This window comes from Lemur catta, chromosome 1 (assembly GCF_020740605.2).
Source record: "Lemur catta isolate mLemCat1 chromosome 1, mLemCat1.pri, whole genome shotgun sequence".
In the NCBI taxonomy this organism is placed as follows: domain Eukaryota; kingdom Metazoa; phylum Chordata; class Mammalia; order Primates; family Lemuridae; genus Lemur; species Lemur catta.
The window spans coordinates 199734308-199760115 of NC_059128.1; the positions used below are offsets into that span (position 1 = coordinate 199734308).

A 25808-nucleotide genomic window follows, 5' to 3' on the forward strand; every position below is an offset into this window, starting at 1 on the left:
TTTTTCCCATTGTGCTCACAAGTCACCCAAGTAACCCAGAAATTCTAATATTTTGACATACTGAAATACACATTACCTTTCCAATATCATTTCTTTCAAATGGAAATGGAACAAAATTCTTTGACAGACCATATATCTTGATATTGGGTTTGGAACCTATGGTTGCATAAAATGTTTCCAGACAATATAGAGAGTAGAGTTTTTTTTTTTTTTTTTGGTGTCAGAGGGAATCTCTTTTTAGTTTCTGTAGTTTACTTAAGCAGAAGAATTTCTTTCAAGCAGGTCATCCTGTGAATTTCAAAGTGATTTAGCTGTCTGTAAGCCTTTGAGGTCAAGTGTAAACCCACAATTGGGGCTGTGAAAAACCTCGGGTAGAAAGAACTTTTACATCCTAGTGGATGTGGGTTTGTAAATGGCTTTTACCATATTGACAAATCTCTCACTTACATACGGGTCTTAATATAACTGATTATTATGTTTCCTGGTGGTTATGAACAAAGAGGGAATTACGCTTTCATGTTGATACTAGTGTTTCTAAAAGAAATACAAGATGTGAGACCAGAAAATGAATAACCCAGAAGTTCTAGGTAAATTGCTCTAAGTCAGGCAGGGAGGGATAAAGGCATCACAATTTCAAGGAAAGAGTTATTTGAAAGGCATAACATAATCACTTTATCTTTGCTGCAGATTAAAACGGATTGTTACCCATGGGAGCAAGACCTTTAGAAAATAAAACACAGGAGAGCTACATTTTTATAGAAGAAAAGATAGGCCTGGGTAACTGTGGGGATTCTAGGAAGTCACATGGTAATATAATGATACAGACTTCTAAAGAAGAATAGAAATATAAAAAAGAAATTTTTAAGGACATAAATAAAAAGTGCATCACATCTTCAGAAAGCTGTCCGAAGGATGCTAGCTAGCATCCTTTGAATCTGCTATGCTATCACCAAATAAGCCACATGCTTTCAAGTCTTGGGTCATCTTCACAGTCAGAATTCCTTTTCACCATGTCCCATCTCTTCTGCAATTTTGGAAATCCTTCTTACACTTCAATACCACCTTCCTTCCTTACCTTATTCTCTCCCTCTTTACTTCCTGAAGCACTTTGCTACTATAGTGACTGCCTTTTTATTTTGTCCTGCATTATGAATAGTTCCTTATGTGTCTATTTCTTCCATTGAGTTTTGAGATTCCCTTTGTGGTCTCCATGATTATTTTACTCTACATAAATCAAGCAGTAAATAAATTTTTTTTTTGTTTCATCCTTAAATTGAAATGAAATGGAAAGTGATCAGACAAGCTCAGATACTATCCTCTGGTAGCATGAGTAGCACTTAGTTGCGGTTATTAGTATTTCATTTTACCTGTGTGCATGATTCAGGGCAAGGTCAGGTTTTCTCATCCGTAGATAGCAGTTAACAAGCTTTGTCTCAATGAAACTTGCCACGCTTGCTATATCTTCAGCAGATGCTTCGAAGGGTTTTCCAAGAGCTGCCCCTTTGCTGCAAAGCTTTAAAAAATACAATGCTTTTAATTTCCTAATAATCTTGTCATATAATTTATCTTTTAAATAAGCAAAACATATATATACACACACACACATATTTTTTCCAAACTACAAGTAAAATATTAATATTTTGATTGTAAATTAAATAAATTGTTCCTGTTCACTATTATGTGTCTATAATATAATAAGAGGGACACATTTTACTATAAAATGCTTCCTGTAAAATATTTTAAAAGTATGATAGATTTTAAAGGAGTGCCAATTGCTAAGAATGTCTGTTTTAAAAATAAAGCACACAATAAGCAAAGATATTAACAGAAAGCCGGGCATAAATCATATTAAATACCAGTGCTTTTATGAAAACCCAGCTGAGCAATGATCTAGCACACTATCAAGTTTGATTTAATATAATAAGGGGTATCGGAAGTAAACTCCTAGGAGCCATTAACAGGATCAGTGATTAATTTGAGTCTGAATCATATTCTCTAGGATGTTATTGAAAGAAAAGAAGTGAAACTTTATTAGAATTTATTGGCAGAAGCTACAGTATCTGAAAAAGATGGCAAGAATGTGGAATTCTTAATAAAAATTCCAGGAAGTCAATGGTTTCTGGGCATCAGAGATAAACTGTAGAGGAAGAAAATAATTAATTTTAGGGGAGAACCCCAAACATTAAGAAGTGTCAATAATAGGACAAGGGTACATCAGCACTTTTTCTTCCTTAGAGTTTTTTTTTTATTGTTCATTGGAATTAAGGCTGATGGAGAAGAAGAAGCCCCACCTGCTGGTCAGTGGCATTATGCGGGATAGCTCCTTCGCTCTCTTCTACCTCCATATGTGCGTATGCCAGGAAAAATAGTCTTACCAGAGATAGTAATATTTTGAATTGATACCGATTTATACATACCTTAATATAAAATTTCTTTTATTCTAAATCCTGTTTGTTTGAGTGATATAGTTTAAAATAATTTTTATGTTATAGATCAACTCTTGAGACTGGCTTGTGATTTACATTAACTATTATCAATTATTTTCTTAAAAGTACAATTTGTTTATTTGAGTGTGGCTACATTCTGTTCTAAAATGTATCTCCCTTCTTAATTTTATCCAAAAACCATAAGCTAAAAAAGAATATAGAATCCAGATGTTCAATATTTGTAGTTTGAACTGGTAGTTACCCACTGCTATTATCTTTTACTTGGATATGCTGTACATTCTAGAGAGTCATATTATTTTTAAAACCCTTTGCCAGCTGGATGAGTGAAAAATATTACTTTATTCATTCATTCAATAAATATTTATTGAGCATCCACTACTATTTTCCAGAAGAATTGCTGCCTCCACATTTTAATTTGAATTAAAATTTTCATAAATTTTGGCTACTTTTAGCTCTATGTAAATTCCCGTTTCCTATTCTTTATCTATTTCCATTGGAGTGCTAATCTTTCTCTTGTTAATTATAATAGCTATTTATATCTATAAGCTATTATCCATTTTGTGATAATAACTATACACATGTGATCAAATGCACGGGTTTTGCCTCCAAATCATCCTTCAGAAAAGTGTTAACTTTTATTCATGTTTTTATAAAGGCTCTCAGAGTAAATATCATAAAACACTTCTCTCTATTATTTTGAGAAAAAAAAGCAAAGACTATTTGTGGAAGATATACTGGAAACTACCTCAGTCAATGCTAAATTTAAGTGTTTCATAAAGATCACCCAATAACTTTGGTAACAAAAGAGATCAAATACTAAACACAGATTTAGTAACTAATCTTGAGAATCAGGCCTCAGAAATGTCACTGTGGTTGTAAACAAATCTTAAAATATAATTTTAGAAAGCACTATAGTTTGAACATAGTAGCTTGAGACATCTTTCCTCTTCTACCAATCTCATCTCACAGCACCCAGAAATACCTAAACAGAAAGTTTTCCAGAAAAAAAAAGATTTTTGCATGGCATGACTATAAAGCACAAATCAATGGAAACAAAATTAGTAGAAACTATGTAGTTTTATTATTGACATCTAAATTTTATCTTTTAAATGAAATCAACATTGTTTCTCAAGTCTTAAATACCCCAAAATCCTCTTGCCATAAAATCTTTTTTTTTTTGAGACAGAGTCTCACTTTGTTGCCTGGGCTACAGTGAGTGCCGTGGCGTCAGCCTAGCTCACAGCAACCTCAAACTCCTGGGCTTAAGCGATCCTACTGCCTCAGCCTCCAGAGTAGCTGGGACTACAGGCATGCGCCACCATGCCCGGCTAATTTTTTTTTCTATATATATTTTTAGTTGTCCAGATAATTTTTATTTCTATTTTTAGTAGAGACGGGGTCTCACTCTTGCTCAGGCTGGTCTCGAACTCCTGACCTTGAGCGATCCATCCGCCTCGGCCTCCCAGAGGGCTAGGATTACAGGCGTGAGCCACCGTGCCCGGCTGCCATAAAATCTTAAACAAAAAAGAAACAAGCCACACATTGTGTGTGTTCTTTGTTCCTTTTTGTCCATGTTTCTCTCCAATGTGATAGTGTGGAACAGTCTCTTTCTTATGCACACTTTTTGTGAGATGAATGCAGAGGCCATTCAGAGAATAGTTAAGGAATAGTTCCATGAGGACATTCAGATCCTTCATGGCAGGAGGCTTCTAACCTTCAGATTTCATAATATTAAAGGCTTTGTCTATAAACCCTGAGAGAGAGTGAACAATAACTGCCTAATCTTCTAACATCTGCAAAAGTCTCTATTTGTATAAGATTTAAGGCCAGAAAAGGAATAAAAATGATCAATCTTAACACATTAATGAGAATACTTCATGAAACCACACACATAACACAGCAGTGAAAGACAAGGATAAACTTTTATATATATGTATGTGTGCGCCCATCACCCAGATAGTGTTCGTTGTACCCATTAGGTAGGTCTTCACTTATTCTCTCCTGTCTCCTCCCCACTACTTGATTTCCACTGAGTTTTCCCTCTGTGCTCATGTGTGCTCATCAGTTAGTTCCCATTTAATATGAGTGTGTGGTGTTTTTTCTTTTTTCATTGTTTACACAACTCACTTAGGGTAATGGTCTGCAGCTCCACCCAAATTGTTACAAAAGGCCTTAATTCATCCTTCTTCATAGCTGCGAGTATTACATAGTATACATATAACATATTTTGTTAATCCACTCATGAATTAATGGGCACTTGGGTTGATTCCACATCTTTGCAATTGTGAATTGTGCTGCAATAAACAATCGAGTGCAGGTGTCTGTTTTATAAAAGGTCTTGTTTTTTCCTTTAGGTAAATACCTGGTAGTGGGATAGCTGGATCAAATGGTAGGTCTATTTTTAGTTCTTTGAGGAATTTCCATGCTGTTTTTCCATAGAAATTGTACTAATTATCAGTCCCACCAGCAGTGTATAAGTGTTTCTTTCTGCATTCATGCCAGATGGATCTATTGTTTTTGGACTTTTTAATAAAAGCCATTATAACTGGGATAAGGTGATATATCATTGTGGTTTTAATTTGCATTTTGCTGATGATTAGTGACATTGAGCATTTTTTCATATGTTTATTGGCCACTTGTCTGTCTTCTTGTGAAAAGCTTTTGATCATGTCTTTTGTCCACTTTTTAATGTTTTTTTTTTCTTGATGATTTGCTTGAGTTCTTTGTAGACACTGGTTATTAGCCCTTTATCAGATGTATAACTTGCAAATATTTTCTCCCATTCTGTAGGTTGTCTATTTTCTCTGTTGATTATTTCATTAGCTGTGCAGAAACTTTTAATTTAATCAAGTTCCATTTATTTATTATTTATTTTTAAATTTTTGATTTATTTCTTTTTATTTATTAATTTATTTTTATTTCAGAATATTACAGGATTATAAATGTTTTGTTTACATGAATTGCTTTTGTACAGATTGAGTCAAAGTTATAAGCGTGTGCATTACCCAGATAGTGTGCATTGTACCCGTGAGGTGTGAATTCACCCATCCCCACTTCCCACCTGCTTAATTTCCATTGAATTTTACTACCATATGTGCACATGAGTACTGATCTGTTAATTCCAATTTAGTAGTGAGTTCATGTGGCTTTTGTTTTTCCATTCTTGTGATGCTTCACCTAAAAGGGTGGTGTCCAGTTTCATCCAGGTTGTTACAAAAGGCATTAGTTCACCGTTTTTCTTTTATTGCTGAGTAATACTCCATAGTATACATATACTACATTTTATTAATCCACTCATGTATCAGTGGGCACTTGGGTTGCTTCCACATCTTTGCGATTGTGAATTGTGCTGCTACAAACATTCAAGTGCAAACATCTTTTTCATAAAATGTCTTTTTTCCTTTGGGTAAATACCCAGTAGTGGAATTGCTGAATCAAATGGTAGGTCTACTTTTAGTTCTTTGAAGTATCTCCATACTACTAGAGGTTGTATTAGTTTGCAGTCCCACCAACAGTGTATAAATGTTCTGATGCCTATGTATCTTTGTGATTGCCTCTTTGTAATGAGGCTCCCAGGTGTTCTTGTACCTTGATATCTAAATCTCTAGCAAGACCAGGGAAGTTTCCTCAATTATTCCCCCAAATGGATTTTCCAGCCCTTGTGTGTTTTCTTCACCCCCAGGATGCCTGTGTGATTCTTATATTTGGCCGTTTTACATAATCCCATATTTCTCGTAGGTTTTGTACATTCCTCTTAATTCTCTGTTCTTTATTTCTGACTGACTGAGTTAATTCAAAAGAGTTGTCTTCAGCCTCTGAGAGTCTGTCTTCTGACTGGTCTAGTCTATTCTTAAAATTTTCCACTGTGTTTGTATTTCCTTAAATGAATTTTTCATTTCCAGACATTCTATTTGTTTTTTGTTGATATGTTGATCTCTTTAGTAAATTTTTCATTCATTTCCTGACTTGTTTTTCGGATTTCTTTGATTTGGTTTTCCATTTTCTCTTGGATTTCATTGAGCGTCCTTAAAATCCATATTTGGAAATCTTTATCTGTCATTTCAAACTTTTCCTTTTAGTTGGTATCAATTACTAGAGAGCTGGAGTTCCCTTTTGAGGTGTCCCTTTGCTCTGATTTTTCATACCTTTGGGTTTCTTGCACTGATTCCTTCTCATCTGGGCAGCTGTCACTTCTTACTTTTGGATTTTCTTTTGTTTAGATGGGGCTTCCCCCGCAACACTAGTAAGGGTGTGTCTGTAGCATGTGTTGGATAAGAACTTTTGGCTTTGCTTGTGAGTGCTTTGATGGTGATCTACATTCTGGATGGATGCCTTAGTGTGGTGGTTTTCTCACTTGCTAGATGTTTGTAGCCTGTAGCAGCTGTGAGCTATGTGTATGGGCAGATTCCCTGTGAGGAATATGAGGGAGTATGGAGGAGGTCTTTGAAATCCTTTCTCTTTCCCCAGCCCTGTGGTCTTCTTAACAGTGTGATTTACATTAGGAGGCCCAGTTTAATCTCTGAGACAGTAGGTGGTGCTTGTGGGTAAGAATCAACCACATCCTGTATGATTGATTCAGTAAATGCTCTAAAGGACATGCAAATTGACCTCCCTGGCAATAGATGTTGCTTGCCAGAAGAAACAAGCTATAGTGTTGTTTCTGGGTCCTCTGAAAGGCTCTAAGCCCTCAGGGGAAGCACTCAGATGCCCCAGGTTGTGAGTGGGGCCCTGGAACTTCCCGATGAGTCCTCGTTTTCCACCATAGCAGAGGCAGGTGGGGGAGTGAGGCTAGATGGGGGCTGGGTTTGGTGAGCTTGCCCTCAGACTCCACAAAAGCTGGTAAAGTAGTTGTTTTGGCAGGGGTCAAAGGTCTTCTCTCCTTTTTTCCTTTTGGGGAAAGCCACCTGGGAGAGGCTGAAGTGGCCCTACTCAGCCATAAAATCTGCTTATGGAGGACGGGCCATCTGAGATTCACAATCTGACTGTGTGGAGCGTGTTTCACTCTTCTCCCCTCTCCCCTGCTATGTGGTCTCTCTCTGGCATCTGCTGGCATGCAGGAGCCCAAACTAGCTGAGCTGCCCCCCGATGGTGCTGCAGGCTGGGAGCTTCCCTGTCCAGGATCCCACCCTGAGATGAGAGCACAGCCTTCCTGTGCGGTGGGGATGGGGGGCTTCATGAGTGCCCTGTGGCTGGGACTCATGCTGCACTCTTCTCTCAGTTATGCACACATGGGCTCCCACACCTCCCAAGATTAGTTCACAAATCTCCCCTCCATGTCCCCGAGCAACATGATTGAGTCCTGGGAGTACAGCATCTGGCCTGTATCCTCGGTCCCTGAAGCTCGATCCTGGACCATGCCAGGGAAAAATGTGCTGCTTTCAAGTTGCCTATGGGGTGCTGAAGCAGGTTTTATGTTCCTCTGCTTCAGGGTGAGCCTTGCTCTGATGGAGCAGCTAGGCAAGCAGCACCAGGGAAGGCTGGTGAGCAGGGAGCTCACAGTTTGGGCATCCCTTAGTCCTCTGTATGTCTTTAAGAGAAAATGTTGGAGCCCTACTGTCTGTGGAAGCCCCAGTGTTGTGGATGCACCAACAGATGAGAAGCAACAGATCCTGAGAACCCCGGTTCTCTTGGCAGCCACAAGTGGGATAGGGGAAGGGGAGGAAAAGAGTCTGAGTGGAAGAAAGCTAGTGCTCTTTTTGTCTCTGTCCCTCTCTTGGGAAGGCAGCTTGCCTGGAATGTCCAGGCTCTAGGGTCATGAAGATCCCCTGGGACCCACTAGTCCCCTGTGGCTCCTACAGTCTGGGCTACAGTTGGGAAATGTTTGTGTAGGAAAGGGCAATATGAAAACTGAAAGGCTGAAGCCCCTTGGGGAGGACAAAGGTGCACAGTGGGTGGAGAAGCAATATGGTGCCTGCCATCTCAGCTCAGGTCTGTTTTGGTGGGAAGTGCCCCAAGGGGGCTGATGGCCTGGTGCTTTGTCCTCAAGAAGCTCCCAATTCACTGGTGGCAGCTGCTTTTGGGCTTGTGAAGGTAGAAAGGCTTTCCAGCAGCTCAGGAACCTTCTGACTGCCAGAGGTGTGAGGGAGGGATAAACAAACAGCTCCACCTACCCTTTTTGCTGGACTCCAAGCCTCTCAGGGGTTGACCTCTGCTGGTATCTTGCTCCTTCTTGTTCTGCTTCACAACTTCTTTTCATGGAATCTCTTGTAGGTTCTGGCAGTTTTCCTTTGGAATTACACCTGAGCTATGATTATTCATTTGTTTGTTTTTTCTTTTTCATCCAAATCTTTTCCTTTTTTCTGAGGTGATCTGGCAGCTGGTGTCTCTGGTTAGCCATCTTGTCTCCTCTGACAAGGATAATTTTTTAATTTATGTTAAAATTGGAACACAGGCAGCCTGCTGAGTAGGCTTTATGTATATTTGTGGTAATATTGCTTTATCAATCCAGTATTGTAAGATTGAGAACTTTACAGATTTTATCAAAGATTGCTTTATTTATCCTCTTCCAAAGTAGCACATCTTCAAAATAAACTTTGCAATAAGGAAAACTGTTAAAAAATATGTTGATGTTAAAGGTAGAATTATAGGTATATGTAGACAAAATTCTGGCATCAGGAGCATAAGAAACATTTCACATATTTTACAGAATTAAAAAATTTCCATGCAGAAATTTGTACAGACTGAGAAGGTAATTTTCCAGAAGATCAAGAACTTTAATATGATCTGAATTTGTTTGAATGTAGGAAGGGTGACTTTGTTTAACTTATATTTATCTAAAACTATATACTTTAAATCTTTGATGAAATAAGGCATGCAGATAAGGAATAAAAACTTTTAAACTGCCTGAACTAGTATATCAGCGAGAAGACTTTTAATTAGGAAAAATAAATATTAGGTGTTAATTTTTTATTTCAAAATGGAACCTTAAAATATTTTTGAATGCAGTATGGACAAATTAAAAGCTTAATATTTAAGGAAAAATGTAGTCAAAACTCTTATGAGTATAGCTCTTGTTCTGATGAGAAGCTGAGATTTCAGTGCTAAATTAGAATCATAAGCTCATATTATATTTTAACAAGAAAATATGTATTTTACAAAAAATTTTGATAATTTTCTGAAAACAGTATGATAATTATACTTTAGTGTTACAAACAGTTTTTGGGTTTCTCAAATTCTTTTAAGGAATAAATATCTAACTTATATTAAGAAATTGGGCACAAAGGGATTTCAAGGGATTTTAAAAACAGATAAAAATGTTTAAAAGCACATTAATAGAAATAGCTAATATTAAATATTATAGTGTGGGTCACTTTCTTTAAATTGTAACCACACATTTTTCTTTAATTAGGGTCATCATTAGCAAGATTGATATTGCTAAATAGGTTCTCTCTTATTAAATATTGTATGGAGATTGTTTGCTTACTGTATTCCTTGCACATAATTTTGAGTGACTGTGGACAATTTAAAAGAGATGAATAAATTTTTAAAAACATGGCGTTATTTAAGTTATCAAATGTCTAAGGTTTTTATATTGTGTTTGGAAATTATAAAAAAACTAAAGATAAAGTTAAAGTTATCCATAATTCCATCACCATATACAATTGCCATTAATTTTTGGCATATTTTTCTATACTTTTTGTTTTTTGGTATCATAATGGAGAATAAACTATATATAATTTTTATACTGCCTTTTCATGTGCTGTCCTTTTACTGTTTTTATTTGGAAGACTAAGACATGTTAATTAAAACATACTCATGTTATAAATATAGTTGAAAATTTCAATTCCTCCTCTGCAAATGACAGAAATACTAGAAAGAAATCAGCAAAGATATAGATCTGAACAACACAATCAACCAACAGAATGTAATTGACATATATATGTAAAAAATATGTATATATCTTTGTATAAATATATTATGTCTATATATCATATATAATGTTACATATTATATGTTTATATATTATATATTATATGTATTTTATATAAATATATATAATATGTGTATAAAACATATATAAAAAAATTCTACCAAACAACAGCAGAATGTACATTCTTCTCGTGTGCCCATGAGAAAGTCACTACCACAGGTCATATCATGGGCCATAAAAGAAACCTCAACACATTGAAAAAATTGAAATCATTCAGAGCATGTTCTCTGACCATAAAGGAATTAAAACTCAACAGTAAAGATAAACCCCAAGATAATTCAATTTGTAAGTGAACAAAAGACATGAACAGAGGTTTCAATGAAGAGGATATATAGATGGCAAATAAACTCATAAAAAGATGCTTGTCATCATTAGTCATCAGAGAAATGCAAATTACAACTAAACTGATATATCACTACATACCTATCAGAGTAACTAAAATTAAAAATAGTGGCAACACCAAAACCTGAGAATGCTGAGAAATGGATCTCTCAGACATTACTGATAGGAATATAAAATTGTACAGCCACTGGAGAAAACAATATGGCAGTTTCTTAAAAAATATGCTGCTAATGAAGTATCTCAGGAATGGAAAAACAAATACCACACATTCTCACTTATAAGTGGGAGCTAAGCGCGGGATATATATGGTCATAAAGTGGTGTAATGGACATTGAAAACTAAGAAAGGGGGAGGGTGGGAGGCTGGAAGGAAGGTGAGGTATTTAATATAAAAATGCACCTATTGGATGCATTGTACACTATTCTGGTGTCCAGTACACTGGAAACCCTGTATTCAGCATTATATAATTCATTCATGTAACAAAAAACACCTGGTCCCCCTAAATCTATTGAAATGCAAAAAGAAAGAGAGAGAGAGAGAGAGAAATGTAACTACTATACAAGCCAAAGCACTCCTAGGCATTTTTTTCAGACAAATTAAGATTTACATTTACACAAAAATCCACATAAGGGTGTTTATAGCAACTAAATTCATAATAGCCCCAAACTGGAAGCGGTCTAAATGTCCTTCAGTTGGTGAATGATTAAACCAAATGTGGTGGATCCATACTATGAATGCTGCTCAGCAAGAAGAAGGAACAAACTAGTGATACATGAAATGACTTACATGAATCTTTGGGGAAAGTGCTGGATGAAAAAAGCCAATTCCAAAAAGTTACATACAGTATAATTACATGACAAAATTATAGGAATGGAGAATAGATTAGTGATTATGAGGGAACAGAGACTGGATAAGAGTTGTGGTTATTAAAGGCCAACAGGAAGGAACCCTGTAATGATGGAACTGTAGTGTATCTTGACTTTGGTGGGTGGATATGCAGATTTACATGCCATAAAATTGCACAGAAGTAATACACACACACAGACACACACAAGTGCAAGTAAAAATGGAAAAATCTTAAAATTGGTGGATTGTATCAATGTTAATAATCTAGTTGTTATCCTTTGCTATAGTTTTGCAAGATGTCGCCACTGGAAGAAACTGCGTAAATGGTACATGGAGTTTCTCTGTATTACAACTGCATATGAGGCTACAATTTTCTCAAAGTAAAATTTAATTGAAAAATAATCATGTTAAGATTCAGTTGTCTTTCATTTTATCTGTTCCATTTTTTTTTTAGGACAATTGTAATCACGTTTAACTGGGGTTTGGAATGAGAAAGTAAATCATATCCAATGAAACAGTTTTCCGTAAGGTTTTTCTGTGTCAAATTATAGATTGATTCCTACAACAAGGGGTAAAAACTCATAATGAGGTTTGTTTGGAAGTTTCACTCATTGTAAGCCATTATAAAAGGATACATCAGTCTCTCTATTAATGCATTCTCATTATTGTGGTCTGTTGTTTTAGGACATTTGCCATGAGATGAACATTGTGCTTAGTGATATCCCTGAAGGAAAACTGGCAAGTCCTTTTGTATAATTACTTAATCATTTTTGTTTTTATTTGCTTTTTTTTTCTTAATGATCTTTCAGTTTGTTAGCACCCACCTCCAAGTAATTGTTTCAAAAAAGGTCTACATAGCTGGTAACTTTTCTGAGCTCTTCAATGGCTGAGAATGTATGTTTGCTGACATATAAGTAATGTGGTTGAGTATACAATTCTTAAGACATAACCATTTTCTCTGTAAATACATAGTTCTACATTTACATTCTGATACTTAGCATACAGAGAAAAAATATTTTTTGATGAAATCAAAAATAATTTAAAATAATTTCTTATGTTGATTTTTTTCTTTATCCCCAAGTGTGTAGTATTTTTTTCTTCTTATAATTTAAAATTATTGTACCATGAGTCCAAATATGTTCTATTTTCATCCATTTTGCCTGGAAAGAGGTAACATCTTTGCATACTCATGAATTTTTTTCCAACTTAGATAAGTTTTCTTTAGTTATATCTCTGATTGGTCCCAATCTAACTTCAGTATCTTCTTTATTAAGAAAATAATTCTTATGTTGCATCTTTCACCTCTATTCTTTATATCTATTAGGCTTTCTGATTTTTTTCACCTCTGCATTTTAGGAGAGTGTTTCAAGATTGTTGGCTGCATCACTGAATTTATTTTCATTATTTATACAATATTTCTTTTTATAAAAGCAATACTAGTGATAATAAATGCAAATATTTAAATAGTGCTATGTTTATAACTATGAAGTAATGAACACCTATTACATCACTTAATAATCACTGTAGGTAGGAAGTACTATTTTCATGCCCATTCTACAGATGAGAAAACTGAAGTTTGGAGAACTTAAGTAGCCTGCTCAGGCCACAAAGTTAGTATTAGGATTTTCACCAACCTTCTGGCTCTAGAGTCTGTAATCACTGCACTGGTGCTACACAGTGCCATTCTGTGAATTACTAATCCATGATGAGATAAGTACAGAAACATAGAGTAAGCATTTACAAAATTTTATAGCAATTCAACAAATAAATATTCCCTCTGTTAAGTCTCATAATAAAAAATTAGGTTTTCTATTTTTAATTTAGGTCATTAAATATGAAATGTCCAATTTAGAATCAAAAGTGTAGTTTGTTATATCTCAAACAAGAAGTAGTACAATTAATCAAAGTATGTGCCTAAACTATTGACACAGTTTTGCCATCTTAATGATAGCTTGTTTATGCCAGCAGTGAAGAAGCCTGGAGAGTGAGTGGTGATGAAATTGCAAAAGTAATTTTCCATAGTTTATTGAGAATTGAATATTTTTCCTTGCAAGAAGTGGTCCAAAGCCTGGAAGAAGTGGTAGTCAGTTGGTGCAAGGTCTGGTGAATATGGTGGATGTCAGAGAGTTTCCAAGTCCAGCTTCTGTAGTTTGAGCAGCACTGTTTGTGTGACATGCGGTTGAGCAGTGTCTTGCAAGAGGATTGGCCTGTCTCTATTTACCAATTTTGCTGCTTAATCACAAGCGTCCTCATCATTTCATCCAATTGGTTGCAGTAGACATCCACTGTAATCAATTGACGAGGTTTCATGAAGCTGTAGTGGATAATACTAGCACTGAACCACCAAACAGACACCATTAGCTTTTTTTGATGAATATTCAGTTTTGGACTGTGTTTTGACACTTCTTCTTTATCTAACCATTGTGCCAAATGCTTGCAATTGTCAAAAAGAATCCATTTTTCATCACACATACTATGGTGTAGAAATGGTTCACCTTTATGTAGTGACAGCAAAGAAAGGCAAGCTTCGAGACGATTTCTTTTTTGATACTTGTATAATACGTGTGGAACCCATCTATCCAGCTTCTTTACATTGCCTATTTGTTTCAAATGGTCCAATATTGTTGCAATAGTAATGTCAAACTTTGCTGCTAATTCACACATAGATTGAGATGGATTCTCTTCCACTATAGCTTTCAGCTCACCATTATCCACCTTGGTCTCAAGTTACTCATGTAGTTCATTTTCAAGATTAAAATCACCAGAATGGAACTTCTGAAATCATCTGTGTACTCTGTGTTCATTAACCACATCCTTCCCAAACACTGTGTTGGTATTTTAAACTGTCTGTGCTGTATTGGTTCCATGACAGAACTCATATTTGAAAATAATACAGATTTTTTACTTATCCATGGTTTCACAAAAATTTCTCTAAAAAATATTTGAAAGATAATCACAAGAGAAACCATGCATTTGAAAGACTGAGGATGTGTCTTCACAATAAAAATAAAACAGGAAGTGTCAAAGTTAATGTCAGAGATATCAACCGTCAAACTTAGTACTTAAGGAAATCAGACATTTCCTACATAATAACCTTAATATGTATTATTTTTACTTCATTTTTCCTAGTAATTCATTTTTACTGTATTTAATAAAGTATTGGTCTACAACAGATTGAGACAAAAATAAAAACAGAACTGGTTATTCACCACAGATAGAGAAAAGAACTCTAGCAAACTGTTAGGAATTTAGATAATTCAGAAATTATGAAGAACAAAATTCACAATTCTATCATTAAAAAGTGTTTCCTGTTAGATATTAATGTGGATATATTTATACCTATATCTGTATCTATCTATAGTGTGGATATATCTATATGGATGTCTCCATCCATTTACAAAAATGGTACTATTATTATTATCCTTACTCTTAAGTAACCTCCTCTGAATATATCATGAACATTTTCATGTTAATAAATATATATATATCATTATTTTAAATGGATGCATAATTTTATTAGATCCCCACTGAATGCATTCTATAGTGAGAAATTTCTCCAGTGACATTGAAAGTTTTCAATGTCATAGATAATGTACATTGAATATCTTTGTATGTACATCCTTGCACATATATTTGATCATTTTCAAATTGTTATATTCTATGTTATACTGTATTCTTACTTATTGGAATTGCTTAGTCAGGGGTATACAATCTAATGAAGAAATCCTTTAGAATATACATCATGAAAGTGCTCTCCAGAAAAGTTTTACACTTTTACCAACAAGGTATTAAGGTTCTTGTTTTTGTATACTAACATCCACACTAGGTATTAGCAATGTTTTAATCTATTTATTTTTTGATAATCAGATGGGCAAAAGTGACACTTTACCTTAAGTTGATTGTTAGCTCAATCTCTTACGTTTATTGGCCATGGGCATGGACATACTGTTTGCTCATGAGTTTTATTCCTTTTAATTAGGCTGTTGTTCTAATTTTAATTGACTTGTTTTCATGTGATAAATACATAATTTGGTTTTTTAAAATATGTAACTTAGTATGAATTTACTATGTTGTAGTGTCAGGCTTATGCTAGCTTTAGAAAACAGACTGGAAAGATTCTCATTTTTTTCAATACTCTGGAATATTTTCATATAAATACTTGAAAAAAATCTGAGCCTAGCTCTCTCACCTCTTTTTTTGTTCTTACTTGATTATTGTTCTGTTCAGATTTTCCACGCTTTGCATCAATTTTGTTAATTTATATTTTCCTAGAAAATCATCAGCTTCATCCAGATCTTAAAATCTGTCATTACAGTGGAGAACATTATCTTCTTAGAACATTTTAAATGCTTGTGTGCAAGTAGTGTCATTTCCTGGCTCATTTTCAATATTAAATAATTTTGTTTACTCTCTTTATTTCTTAACTAGAATTGCCAGTGGTTTGATGTTGTCTTTTGTCTAAAAACAACAAACTCTTAGAATAATTTATTCTCTTACTCTGCCTTCTAATTCATTAATTTTGGCTTTTATCATGGCTTTGTTATTTTTATCTCTTTTGCTTTCCTTAGGTTTTGTTTTTTTAGTTCTTTTACTAATGTCTTCAGTTGAATACTTAGTTCATTTATTTTAGTTTTTCTTATATAATATTTGTTGTATTGCTTCTGTATTGTACTTAGGAAAAAAATTCATAGCTTTTATTTCCATTTCTTTTACCAAGAGCTAGTTTGAAAAGTGTGGGCTTATTATTCTGTAAAACTTTACCACCTACTTTATAAGACTAGACCTTTTTTTTTTTTTGCATATATGTTAGTCATTTATATTTCATCATTTATGGATTATCTGCTCAGTCCTTTACTTTTTTATGTTTTTACTATATTTTTTTGTGATTGTTAATTTCTGTGAGTTCAGTCATGGGAGCATGGGATTTTGACATGTTCTGCATTTGTTCTCTAGCACTCCTCTAGAGAAATGCCTCTTTCCCATGTGGTAGCTTTCCCAGGGTACATACGTTATGCCTGGACAGAAGCCCAGCTTTGAGGTATCCTTCTTTGTTATGTGGGACAAAGATCTGTCTGAGAATTAAGCCACTGTAGAAGGAACAGAGCCAAAGATGGAGAAGCATGGAAATCCAACACTGAATCCTGAAGATGTTTTCTTGAATCAAACCATGAAAGATAGTTTTGAAAGCCAGTATTCTTTGGGTTATTTTGAAAAAGTAATTGAAATTAGGGAATTGAAGGAAATAATGAAAATTACAAAGAATTAAATTTAAGTTACGGAATAAATTTTAAACTAGAAGCAATAAACAATCAATATGAAATAAAATCAAATTAGAAATGTGGGGAGTGAAGTAAAGTATACCACTGCTTGTCCATTTCCACCTAGGACATGATTAACCTTTATGCATGGATACAAAGAGAGAGGTGTTAATAATGGAATTAGGGGGTGAAATAGCAAACAGGAGCCCCAGAAATGAATCCTTGAGTAGAAAGGTGAGACTGTTCGCATTCTAGTTGCAAAAGGTCCTGTGTCTCTGAATTGGGCACGCAACAGGTATAAGTAACAATCTACTTTTTATCAGCTGTTCTTCCTTGGGGCTTTGTTTTTTGAAAATTCCAACTGTTGTCTGATAAATTTTTTCAGTTATCCTATTTAAAAAAATCTCTTTATGTAGGTTAGTGTATATGGAGGGATAATAAGCACAACTATTAGGCTCCAACCTAACCTACAAATTCCTCAATAGGATCTTTAAAATTTCTTTTCAGATACCAAACTAAAAAGTTCAAGACTCAAAGTTGCAAATAATAGTCTTTAATTTCAATAAATATCTTTTTATACTCCCTTAACAGAGCATAAAGAAGCTCTACACTGTAGAATAACACCCATTGGTTTTAAATTTTCTATCATTTTGTTACATGAAAGAGGAATGAATCAGAGAGATCGTCACTTGTAACTTTCCACATGGTGCCACATAGATCTACTAAAGTGTCTCCCTGGGAGAGACAGAGTATGTAGGACTAAGATGCAGAGAATTATGTTCACACATCAGTGGACTTAAAAGTGCCATCAGGGTTTCAGGAGCCATGCTTTTCAGCCAACTAGGCCACAATATGACCTCTATTAAATTTATGGGAAATAAGGTTACTCCCTAGGTGACAAGCTGTTGAATGACAGTAAAAAGTAATTAATCACTTCTACTCCTATTTTTTAAAATAGCTTTACTTCAGTCTTTTTTTTTTCCAAGGTAGCCTTAAAATAGAGGTGTGGCCACAGTGGGTTCCTTCTACTTTGTTTCACCTTGATCTGGCCAGTTAGTAATTTGCTTATGCTCTGAAGCATGTAGATGATACACATTAACCTTCAGTGTTTTTTTTTTCAGGGATACCCCCTAAATTCCAGTCATCTAATGTGTAAAGCAGATTAGAAACATGGCAGGAGTGAGATGAATTAATAAAATAATTCTTCGTTTCTTCTTGCCCCTGCATTTTAACTCATAATGATAATGACTTTAAAGTGAAGATGATGTTAACAGCATACTTATTTGTATTGTAAGGTAAATCTATTATCACATACAAATTCAAATCTTGTACAATAACTAGCATTTATTGAGTGTTGTGTTTGGCTGTGTGCTTAAGTCCTATATATCCTATTAAATATTATTCTTTATAAGTGGTATCCTAATAAATATTATTACTCTAAATTTTCTGATGAGGAAATTGGGTTTAATTGAGGATAATACTTACCAGACAGTATGTGCTAGAGCTATGATTCAAATCCAGGTCTGCTGTCTCATCTAGATCTTATGTACTTTAAGTAATATGCAATACTGCTTCTCAACTCAAATCCTAGAGGGACCAATATGAATCCCAATAGCTATCGCTAACCATGCTTTCTTAATTTATGGCCAATTCATCTATATCTATATCTATCTATATATCACGGGACTACCATTAAGGAAATAGTACGGTAGGCAAGAAGAGAGATAGGTCACCATCTATGGAGAAACCAGGTAAGGCACTTTGACATGCATTAATTGCTTTATTCCTACAATCATCTTTTTTATAGATGAAGTAGACAGTTGACTAATTCAGGAAGCAGAGGAGGCTAAAACATGTAGAAGTGGAAAGAAGAAAGATCACATGGTAGATAAGCGTGAGAAAAAGAAGAGATGGTGGAGGGGCTATAGGCAGAAAAGGAGCACAGGTCTTATCGAGATCACAGGGACTCTTGTTTCCTTGTCTGGGGTCCAGTGGTGACAGCCTTGGCTAGTAGCAGTGAACAGCCTGGAAAGCCAGTGGCTGTCATGCCGGAGCCATGGCACCCTCGATGGGGGAGTTTCTAGTCTATTCCTTCATCCCCTCTGTTGAATGAAAATTAGTAAATGAAAATTAATATTTTGAGGACATTTAATGATAAATTGAAATTTTATGGGATCCTTTGCATTAATATATAAACTGCAGATTTACTGCTTTTCCAATTTGTATTCCTATTAATTAAATTTTTTTCATTACCTCATTTTGTTTAAGTGTAAGTGGGAAAAATTGGGCTGTTTGGAAGGGTATATTTTCCTTAGAAATGTTGGAATAACCATATTAAAACAAGCAAGATATCAAAAATTGTATGCTTTTAACAGGGCATAATTTTTAAGAACTTAAGAATTCAGGGAATTAAAAAAGCCAATAATCTACAAATTCAGTGCTTTATGATACATCACTTGATTTTATTGCCATCTTCTCTTTGTCATCATGGACATTTATAGCAGTATTAATTATTCTAGAACAAACTTCCTATATAGCAGTAAATGAGTTAGCAATTGCTGTGAAATCACTGCAAAACAAACCACTCCAAAACTCATTGACATCCAACAATATGCAATCTTGTTCACACATCTGCAGCTTGGCTAAGGTTAGGCAATCTAGGCTGTGTTCAGCTAGGCTTAGCTCTAAGATGTTAGTTAACTCCAAGTTAACTAGGACTTGTGACAGCACACATGTTTTCCATGAGACACGTTCTTCTCATGGAAAGTCAGGAGTGCAAGAGGGTAAGACAGATGTGCAAGCACATTTAAAGCTTTGGTTGCTTCAGGTCCACTAGCATCCCCTTGGTCATGGCCAGGCCCAAAGTCAAGGCCTGAGAGCATGGCCAGGGGATGGATGTACAGAGTGCTATGACTTAATAGGAAGGGGAATGGTGAAGAATTGGGACCAATAGTTTAGTCTATTATAGGCAGAGAAATAGATCTATTTTTCTAAAAATTTCTTTTCCAAATTCCTCACCCACACAACCTCCTGTGAAGGTGTGTGGTGTCAGTTAGGACTCACGATAAAAGTCTGGATCTCCATAATAACTGTTCTTCCTTTTTTCCTAGTACCACAGGTTCCTTCAGGACAGACACATTTCTGAAATTGTCTGTTATACAGGATGTTAAGGAGTTGTTATATCAAAAATGTTTCTCAAATCAAATAAACTTGTGATATGTTTCACTGTAGGGCTACTAAAACTACTTATCATACTAATGCATATTACAAATATCTAAGAGGAAGATATGGCATACAATATTACACAAACTTATTTGACCATAGGATCCCACTCCTGCAACAAACTAATGTTTTTTTTTTTTTTTAAAGAACATCTTGAAGGCCTTGAGTTTTATGGAATTCATGTTGGGAAATACTGCCCTAAGGCAAATTCCATCTCTCTTGCTTCTTCGTTCAAATGGGATTGGCATCTGGTGAATACTTCAATTTTGACATCAATGTTTCTACAAAGAATGTGTGGTGAGGAAGAAGCAGGTTTAGCATATCTGATCACAAGGCACTGTAAGTATATTACTGATGTGAGCTAGTACACCGTGTTTCAATTTATATGTTACCCACATAACTTTTAAGTTAGTCAAATCCAGGCATGTCCCACTATCTTTTAAAATTCCCTTTTTAGCATTTCAGAGATGTTTATATGCATATATAAAGAATACTAGCAATTAATGTGTGTGGATGTCAAGAGATTTCTATTTCTAGGCCCAGGAAGAATAGAGTTCTGACATCATTTAATCTATGCTGTCACAGATGACATCACAGATTGTACATCAGGTGTGAAATCCTGGTTAGTGTAAGATTTTTTTAAAAAGTCAGCAATACCAATGTATATTTTCCCTTCCAGAATGCATGTTTAAATTAACACCTTGATGCAATGCTGTGGGGAATGACACTTTTTTTTTTAAACATCTATGAGGCTGGAACAGTTTGGGCTCAGTAGAAAATATTTTTCACACCTAAAATTTTTATGGAATGGTATAAATCTGAAAAAAATCATGTTAAACAGCTGAGATTTTATAGACACTCTGGGATAATAAAAAGTTTGAAGAAGATATTATATTATGTAGATTAGGGGAATATATTAGTCAATATTGTGACTTTTTAAAGAGTTTGCCCTTAAAAGTAGGATAAAGAAAAATTATTCACTAATCTTTCAGGCAAAATGTCAGTATGTTTTTGCATAATCCCTTTCTGATCACTATATCCTAAAGTGGAAAGCTAGATTTCTGGGTTTATGATGGTCTGGCTGTAGTGAACCCCAGTCGCTCCAACACGGCCAGGCAGTACATGGTCCTGGATTATAAAAGGTAGCAAATCTTCAGAACCTTTAGAGAGTTTCTGAAGAGCAGGTGAACTATTAATCATGTACTACTAAAAATATGTGGATGGAGCTTTGGAATTTCTATAACACTTCTACAGGCTTTCTCTTATTTCCTGAGGCTCTACGAGGCAGGTTGGGTGAGCAGACTCCTATTTTGTGGGTAATAAAATTAGATTTACAGAGATCTAATGATCTGGCCAAGGTCACACAGTTCATAAAAAGCCAAGGAAGAAACTAAAAATAATTCTTCTGATTTCAAATTCAGTGCTTTCGCCATATCTTTGTACATTTCTTTCTGAGATATTTTGTTCACCAGGTTTGTTTTCTGATCCCAAGTATATATAGTTCATTTTATAAGTTATATACATATAACTTATATATAGTTCATTTTATAAGTTAGACTTCATCCCTCTCTCATGACTGTAGTTGGAAAATGGTAGAAGGGAGTTGGAGTTTAGGAAAAAACTATTGTTTTCAAATAAAATACTTTATGAGAAAAAGAGGTGTAAAAGCAATAATAAGAGGATCTGAACTCCTGAAAGGGAATTAAGCAATATTTATGGATACATGCAGAAAAAAACTTAAGTTTCTATAGTACATACAAGTCATTCCTCCATAGGAGGATAAACCTTTATTTAAAGCACAACTTTTGAAATTTCAGTGTAAAAGCAGGCCTGCTGTTTCCCAGAGCTGGTGGTGAGACATAACAGAAAGGAGTACTTTTGCTAGAGAACTAATCAGGATTTCAAGGGATGTGAGAACAGGTGATAACTTACTTTCATGGCTCAGTCCAAGTGCACAAAGAAGAGAACGATTACTTTTTCTCTCACCAACTAATACTCTCACATCAGAGTCTCCTAAAGGCTCTGTGAAAATGTTTTCCATTTCTGAAAGAAAGGGAAAGATTCACCCAGACATATAGGAAGTGAGTTTCTGTACTGACCTTGCTTAGAAAATATAGGTTAACATGGAGGCATAACTTCCGATCTCCTGTTTGCTTATTTGCCACTGACAGTGGCAGCCCTGGGAGAAAATGTCTGAATGAGAAAAATAGGTCTACCTTAATATTTTGGCTAGTCATATGTAAGGGAGAAAACACTGAGGACATTTGATAATTATAACACTTCTATAGTGAATCATACTATAAGATGAATTGTGCCATGAATTGTGCTAAGTTGTTCGGTTGAATTACCATGTGAAATGGGTACCAGTCCTATTTTCATTTTATAGATGATAACACTTAGGTTTAGGCAGTTTAAATAACTTCATCAAGGTCACAAAGCGATAGTAAATAACTGAGATTGGACTCAAACTCATACAGCTCAGAGCCCAGAGGGTATGCTCTTAACTACTGCATTCTTAATTAGCCAGTATTGAAGTACTGGCTACTGTAGTACTGGTACTGTAATACTGACTCTCAGATAGGAAATATATATTAATACATCTCTCTATAGGAATCTACCTCTTATCAATCACAGCAAAGGTAAAAAACAAATGTATTGAAAAATAAGAGTTAAAAGCATCATATTTTTAGGATGGAGAACTCCTTGGCTAAAAACATACCAGTTGCTTAAATATAGTCAAAGACTGAAGCAAATAGGAATATGCATTGATTCTGATTTTACTTGCTGCCATGTCATGTTTACTGTGGGCCATATTTGAGCAATTCGAACCATACAAAATCCTTTTCAACACTGAAATTAATATTCAAAATACCACAGGCAGTAGGTGACCAGAAAGGAGAGATGTTATCAAGTATCCACACTAACTCATTGACTTCCCAATTGTCAAATTTGCACATTGTCCTAGTCTCTTTTTACTGCCAAGTAGTGATATCAGAACAAGCCAGATGAATGAGAATTGCTTTTTTCCCTAATTAGTATTGCAGATCTTCCTTCGACTCTTTGTGAGCCCTGATGCCATGTCACTTTCCAAAAACATCCAATGAGCACATGCAGCCTCTTTCTCGTTGCCCAACCTTTATGACTGTTTTCCACACCAGTCTTTGGTAATGAGGAATAGAAAAAAAATGGGTCTGCAGATGAGTAGAGGGAAATCTTCATGCTGTTACTTTCCATCCATTATTTACACTGATTACAAGGACTTGGAAAAGTTTGCCGTACAAACCCGTTTTTGTAACCTTGTCTGCATGTTATTTCTAAAAATGTCTTTATTGTTAATGTCATCCATCAAGTCACCCTGAAAATGTTTTAGTTTGTTAAGGAATTTCTCCAGGTGCCCAAATTTATAAAGTTACTGTGTGAAATATGATACTGTCCAAAGACTGACAGTGAGTTGATATAGATAGGGCAGTTGCTCAGGTGCAATTCTCTGTATTTCTTGTGAGCTTGACAAGTCACAAATATCTTATATGCAGTCCTTATTATGACTTGAAATCACTTCTAGGTTCAAGGAGTGCATTGTTGACAATATTATGTGAACATAAATAAGAAAAACCATGGCCAAGATGAGATCTTCAGTTAAAATAAGCCAAAAAAAAAAAAATTAATAGAATGAAACAACATACAATTTCCTTCCAAAAAACAAAACCCTATGATTATTGTTAAAATAACACTTTTTCTTTATAGAGGATAATAAAAATTGCATTTCTCACATTTTCTCAATGCAGTAGGGAACTAAAAGTAGTATTATATCTTTCTCATGTGTACTTACTCTATTTCCTCTTTGCAAGATTTTAATCTGATAACTTTATCTTTTATTTAAATAAAAATATTCTATCATCACTTAGTACTCAGAGTGAACTGAAATAATTTGCAGGTACTGATTAACCAGTTAGTACACATTGAAGATTTAACTCTCAATCTACAACACAAAAATGTAAACTAAAATCACTGTAATTTTCTTCATTAACATACTACTAATCAATTAAGGAAATAGACAAAATTTTCCATCAGTGCATGTGTGGAAAAATGTTATCAATTTCCTGAGCAAAATTATTTCTGAAATGCTATTTTACTGCTTCTTTATTTTTAAAAATGTGGGATTATTAGTGAGAGTATATAGAAAGGAAAACCAGCCTGTCAGGGTAAGAGCTGTAATACAGTTGCCAGATTTAGCAAATAAAAATACACAATGCCTAGTTAAAATTGAATTTTAGATAAATAATGAATAATTGTTTAGATGCCGGGTGAAGCCATCTCAGTGCTCTTCACCTGCCCCTGGGTTGTTCTTTCTGAAACTTAGAGCTGTGAGTGTGACGGGGATGGGGAGGAAAGCAGGGACAAGGGTGATGGGAGAGGGAAGCCCCAAGAAGAAGTCCAGGGGAGTCACTGTCGGGGAGTTTGTGGACAAAGTTATCTCAGAGATCCTTTTTGCCGTCAAAATTATATTTGATGACTAATGGAAGGAACAGGTTTAGCAATTTCTAATCCTGTCAAGCCTTTGGGTTTAAGTGAATATGGCACCACTAGACAAATTCTGAATGGATTCCCTGATTTATGGACTTATAAAATGCAGGGAGGACCAAACGCACACATTTAAAAATCCTGCCTTCTATTTAATGTAGGAGAGTTCTGCATAAATATGCTTGATTTCCAAAAAATTATTGCAAGTCCTAAGTTGTTGGAAGAGAAAAGAATGATACCCTATTCAAGCTTGGAATGAGATACGTTCTCTGAAAACGTATTGTGAGAACAGGCAGCGTCCCAGTCCTCAAGTGTTCTATTGTAAAACGTGAAAGGGAGCCAGAAAGCAACACTCAAACTGCTATTTCAGAAAAGATGGGCTGTTTTTTCCTGGTCATGGTTTAATAGCAACGTTTTGAACTCTAATATCAAAATATCAAAATCTCACATGAAAATTTCTAGTTTAAAAACATGAGGGGGGTTGGAGAGAGAGAGAGAATCTGCAAACACAGTAGCTAACAGATGCCTGGCAGTGACCAGGCAAACAACTTTAAAATAGACTTGTATTCTTACTCAAATTAAAAATGCCATATGACTTGTTTATATTAGATTAACTGCTTGTTCCTTATAGTCGGCCAGGCCAGAACTTCCACCACCAATTTCTTGTCCTATGCCAAGTTCCTGATTATGTGTTAACACTGGAGGGTGTGGGGCATGCTATTTGCCTCCAGCTGATGCAGATTAATAACTGAGACACAGGGGCCATTTGGGAGAACAAGGAGTCACTTCCTGGTCTAAGCACCAGCTTCAGGCAATGGTTGACCACACAAATACAAAATTATAAAGAGCAACACTGAAGCTTCCATTGAATCTTAAAGGAGGGAAATTTGTGATAAATAAAAGTGTGTTTTAACAAGTGGGGCAATTTTATGGAATACCTGTCTTAAAAAGGGAGTATAGACAAGAAACAACAAGGATGACAGACCAGAACAAAGTAAAGGACTTTTTAAAAAGTGGTGGAGTAATGAAAACACAGGTCTTTGCACTTAAAACTGTTTATCAAATCACCAGAAAAGGAAAAAGAAATTAACATCAGCTAAAATGAACTGGCTAGAAATTTAAGATCCATATTAAATAATTGAAAGATAGTGGCATCCTTGTCTTTGGTTAAATTTAAAGGGAACTGCTACTATTTACCATTTAGGTCTGATGCCAGTATTTAGTCTCATATAGACACCATTT

General features: G+C 35.1%; 1 protein-coding gene across 1 annotated transcript in view; it reads right to left on the minus strand.

Moving 5' to 3' along the window:
- Nucleotides 1-25808, minus strand: part of SPATA16 (spermatogenesis associated 16) — a 247967-nt gene that overhangs the window by 159519 nt on the left and 62640 nt on the right. The window contains exon 4 of the mRNA XM_045539681.1: nt 1368-1513. Coding sequence (XP_045395637.1) covers nt 1368-1513 — 146 coding nt within the window. The remainder of the gene's footprint in view (nt 1-1367; nt 1514-25808) is intronic.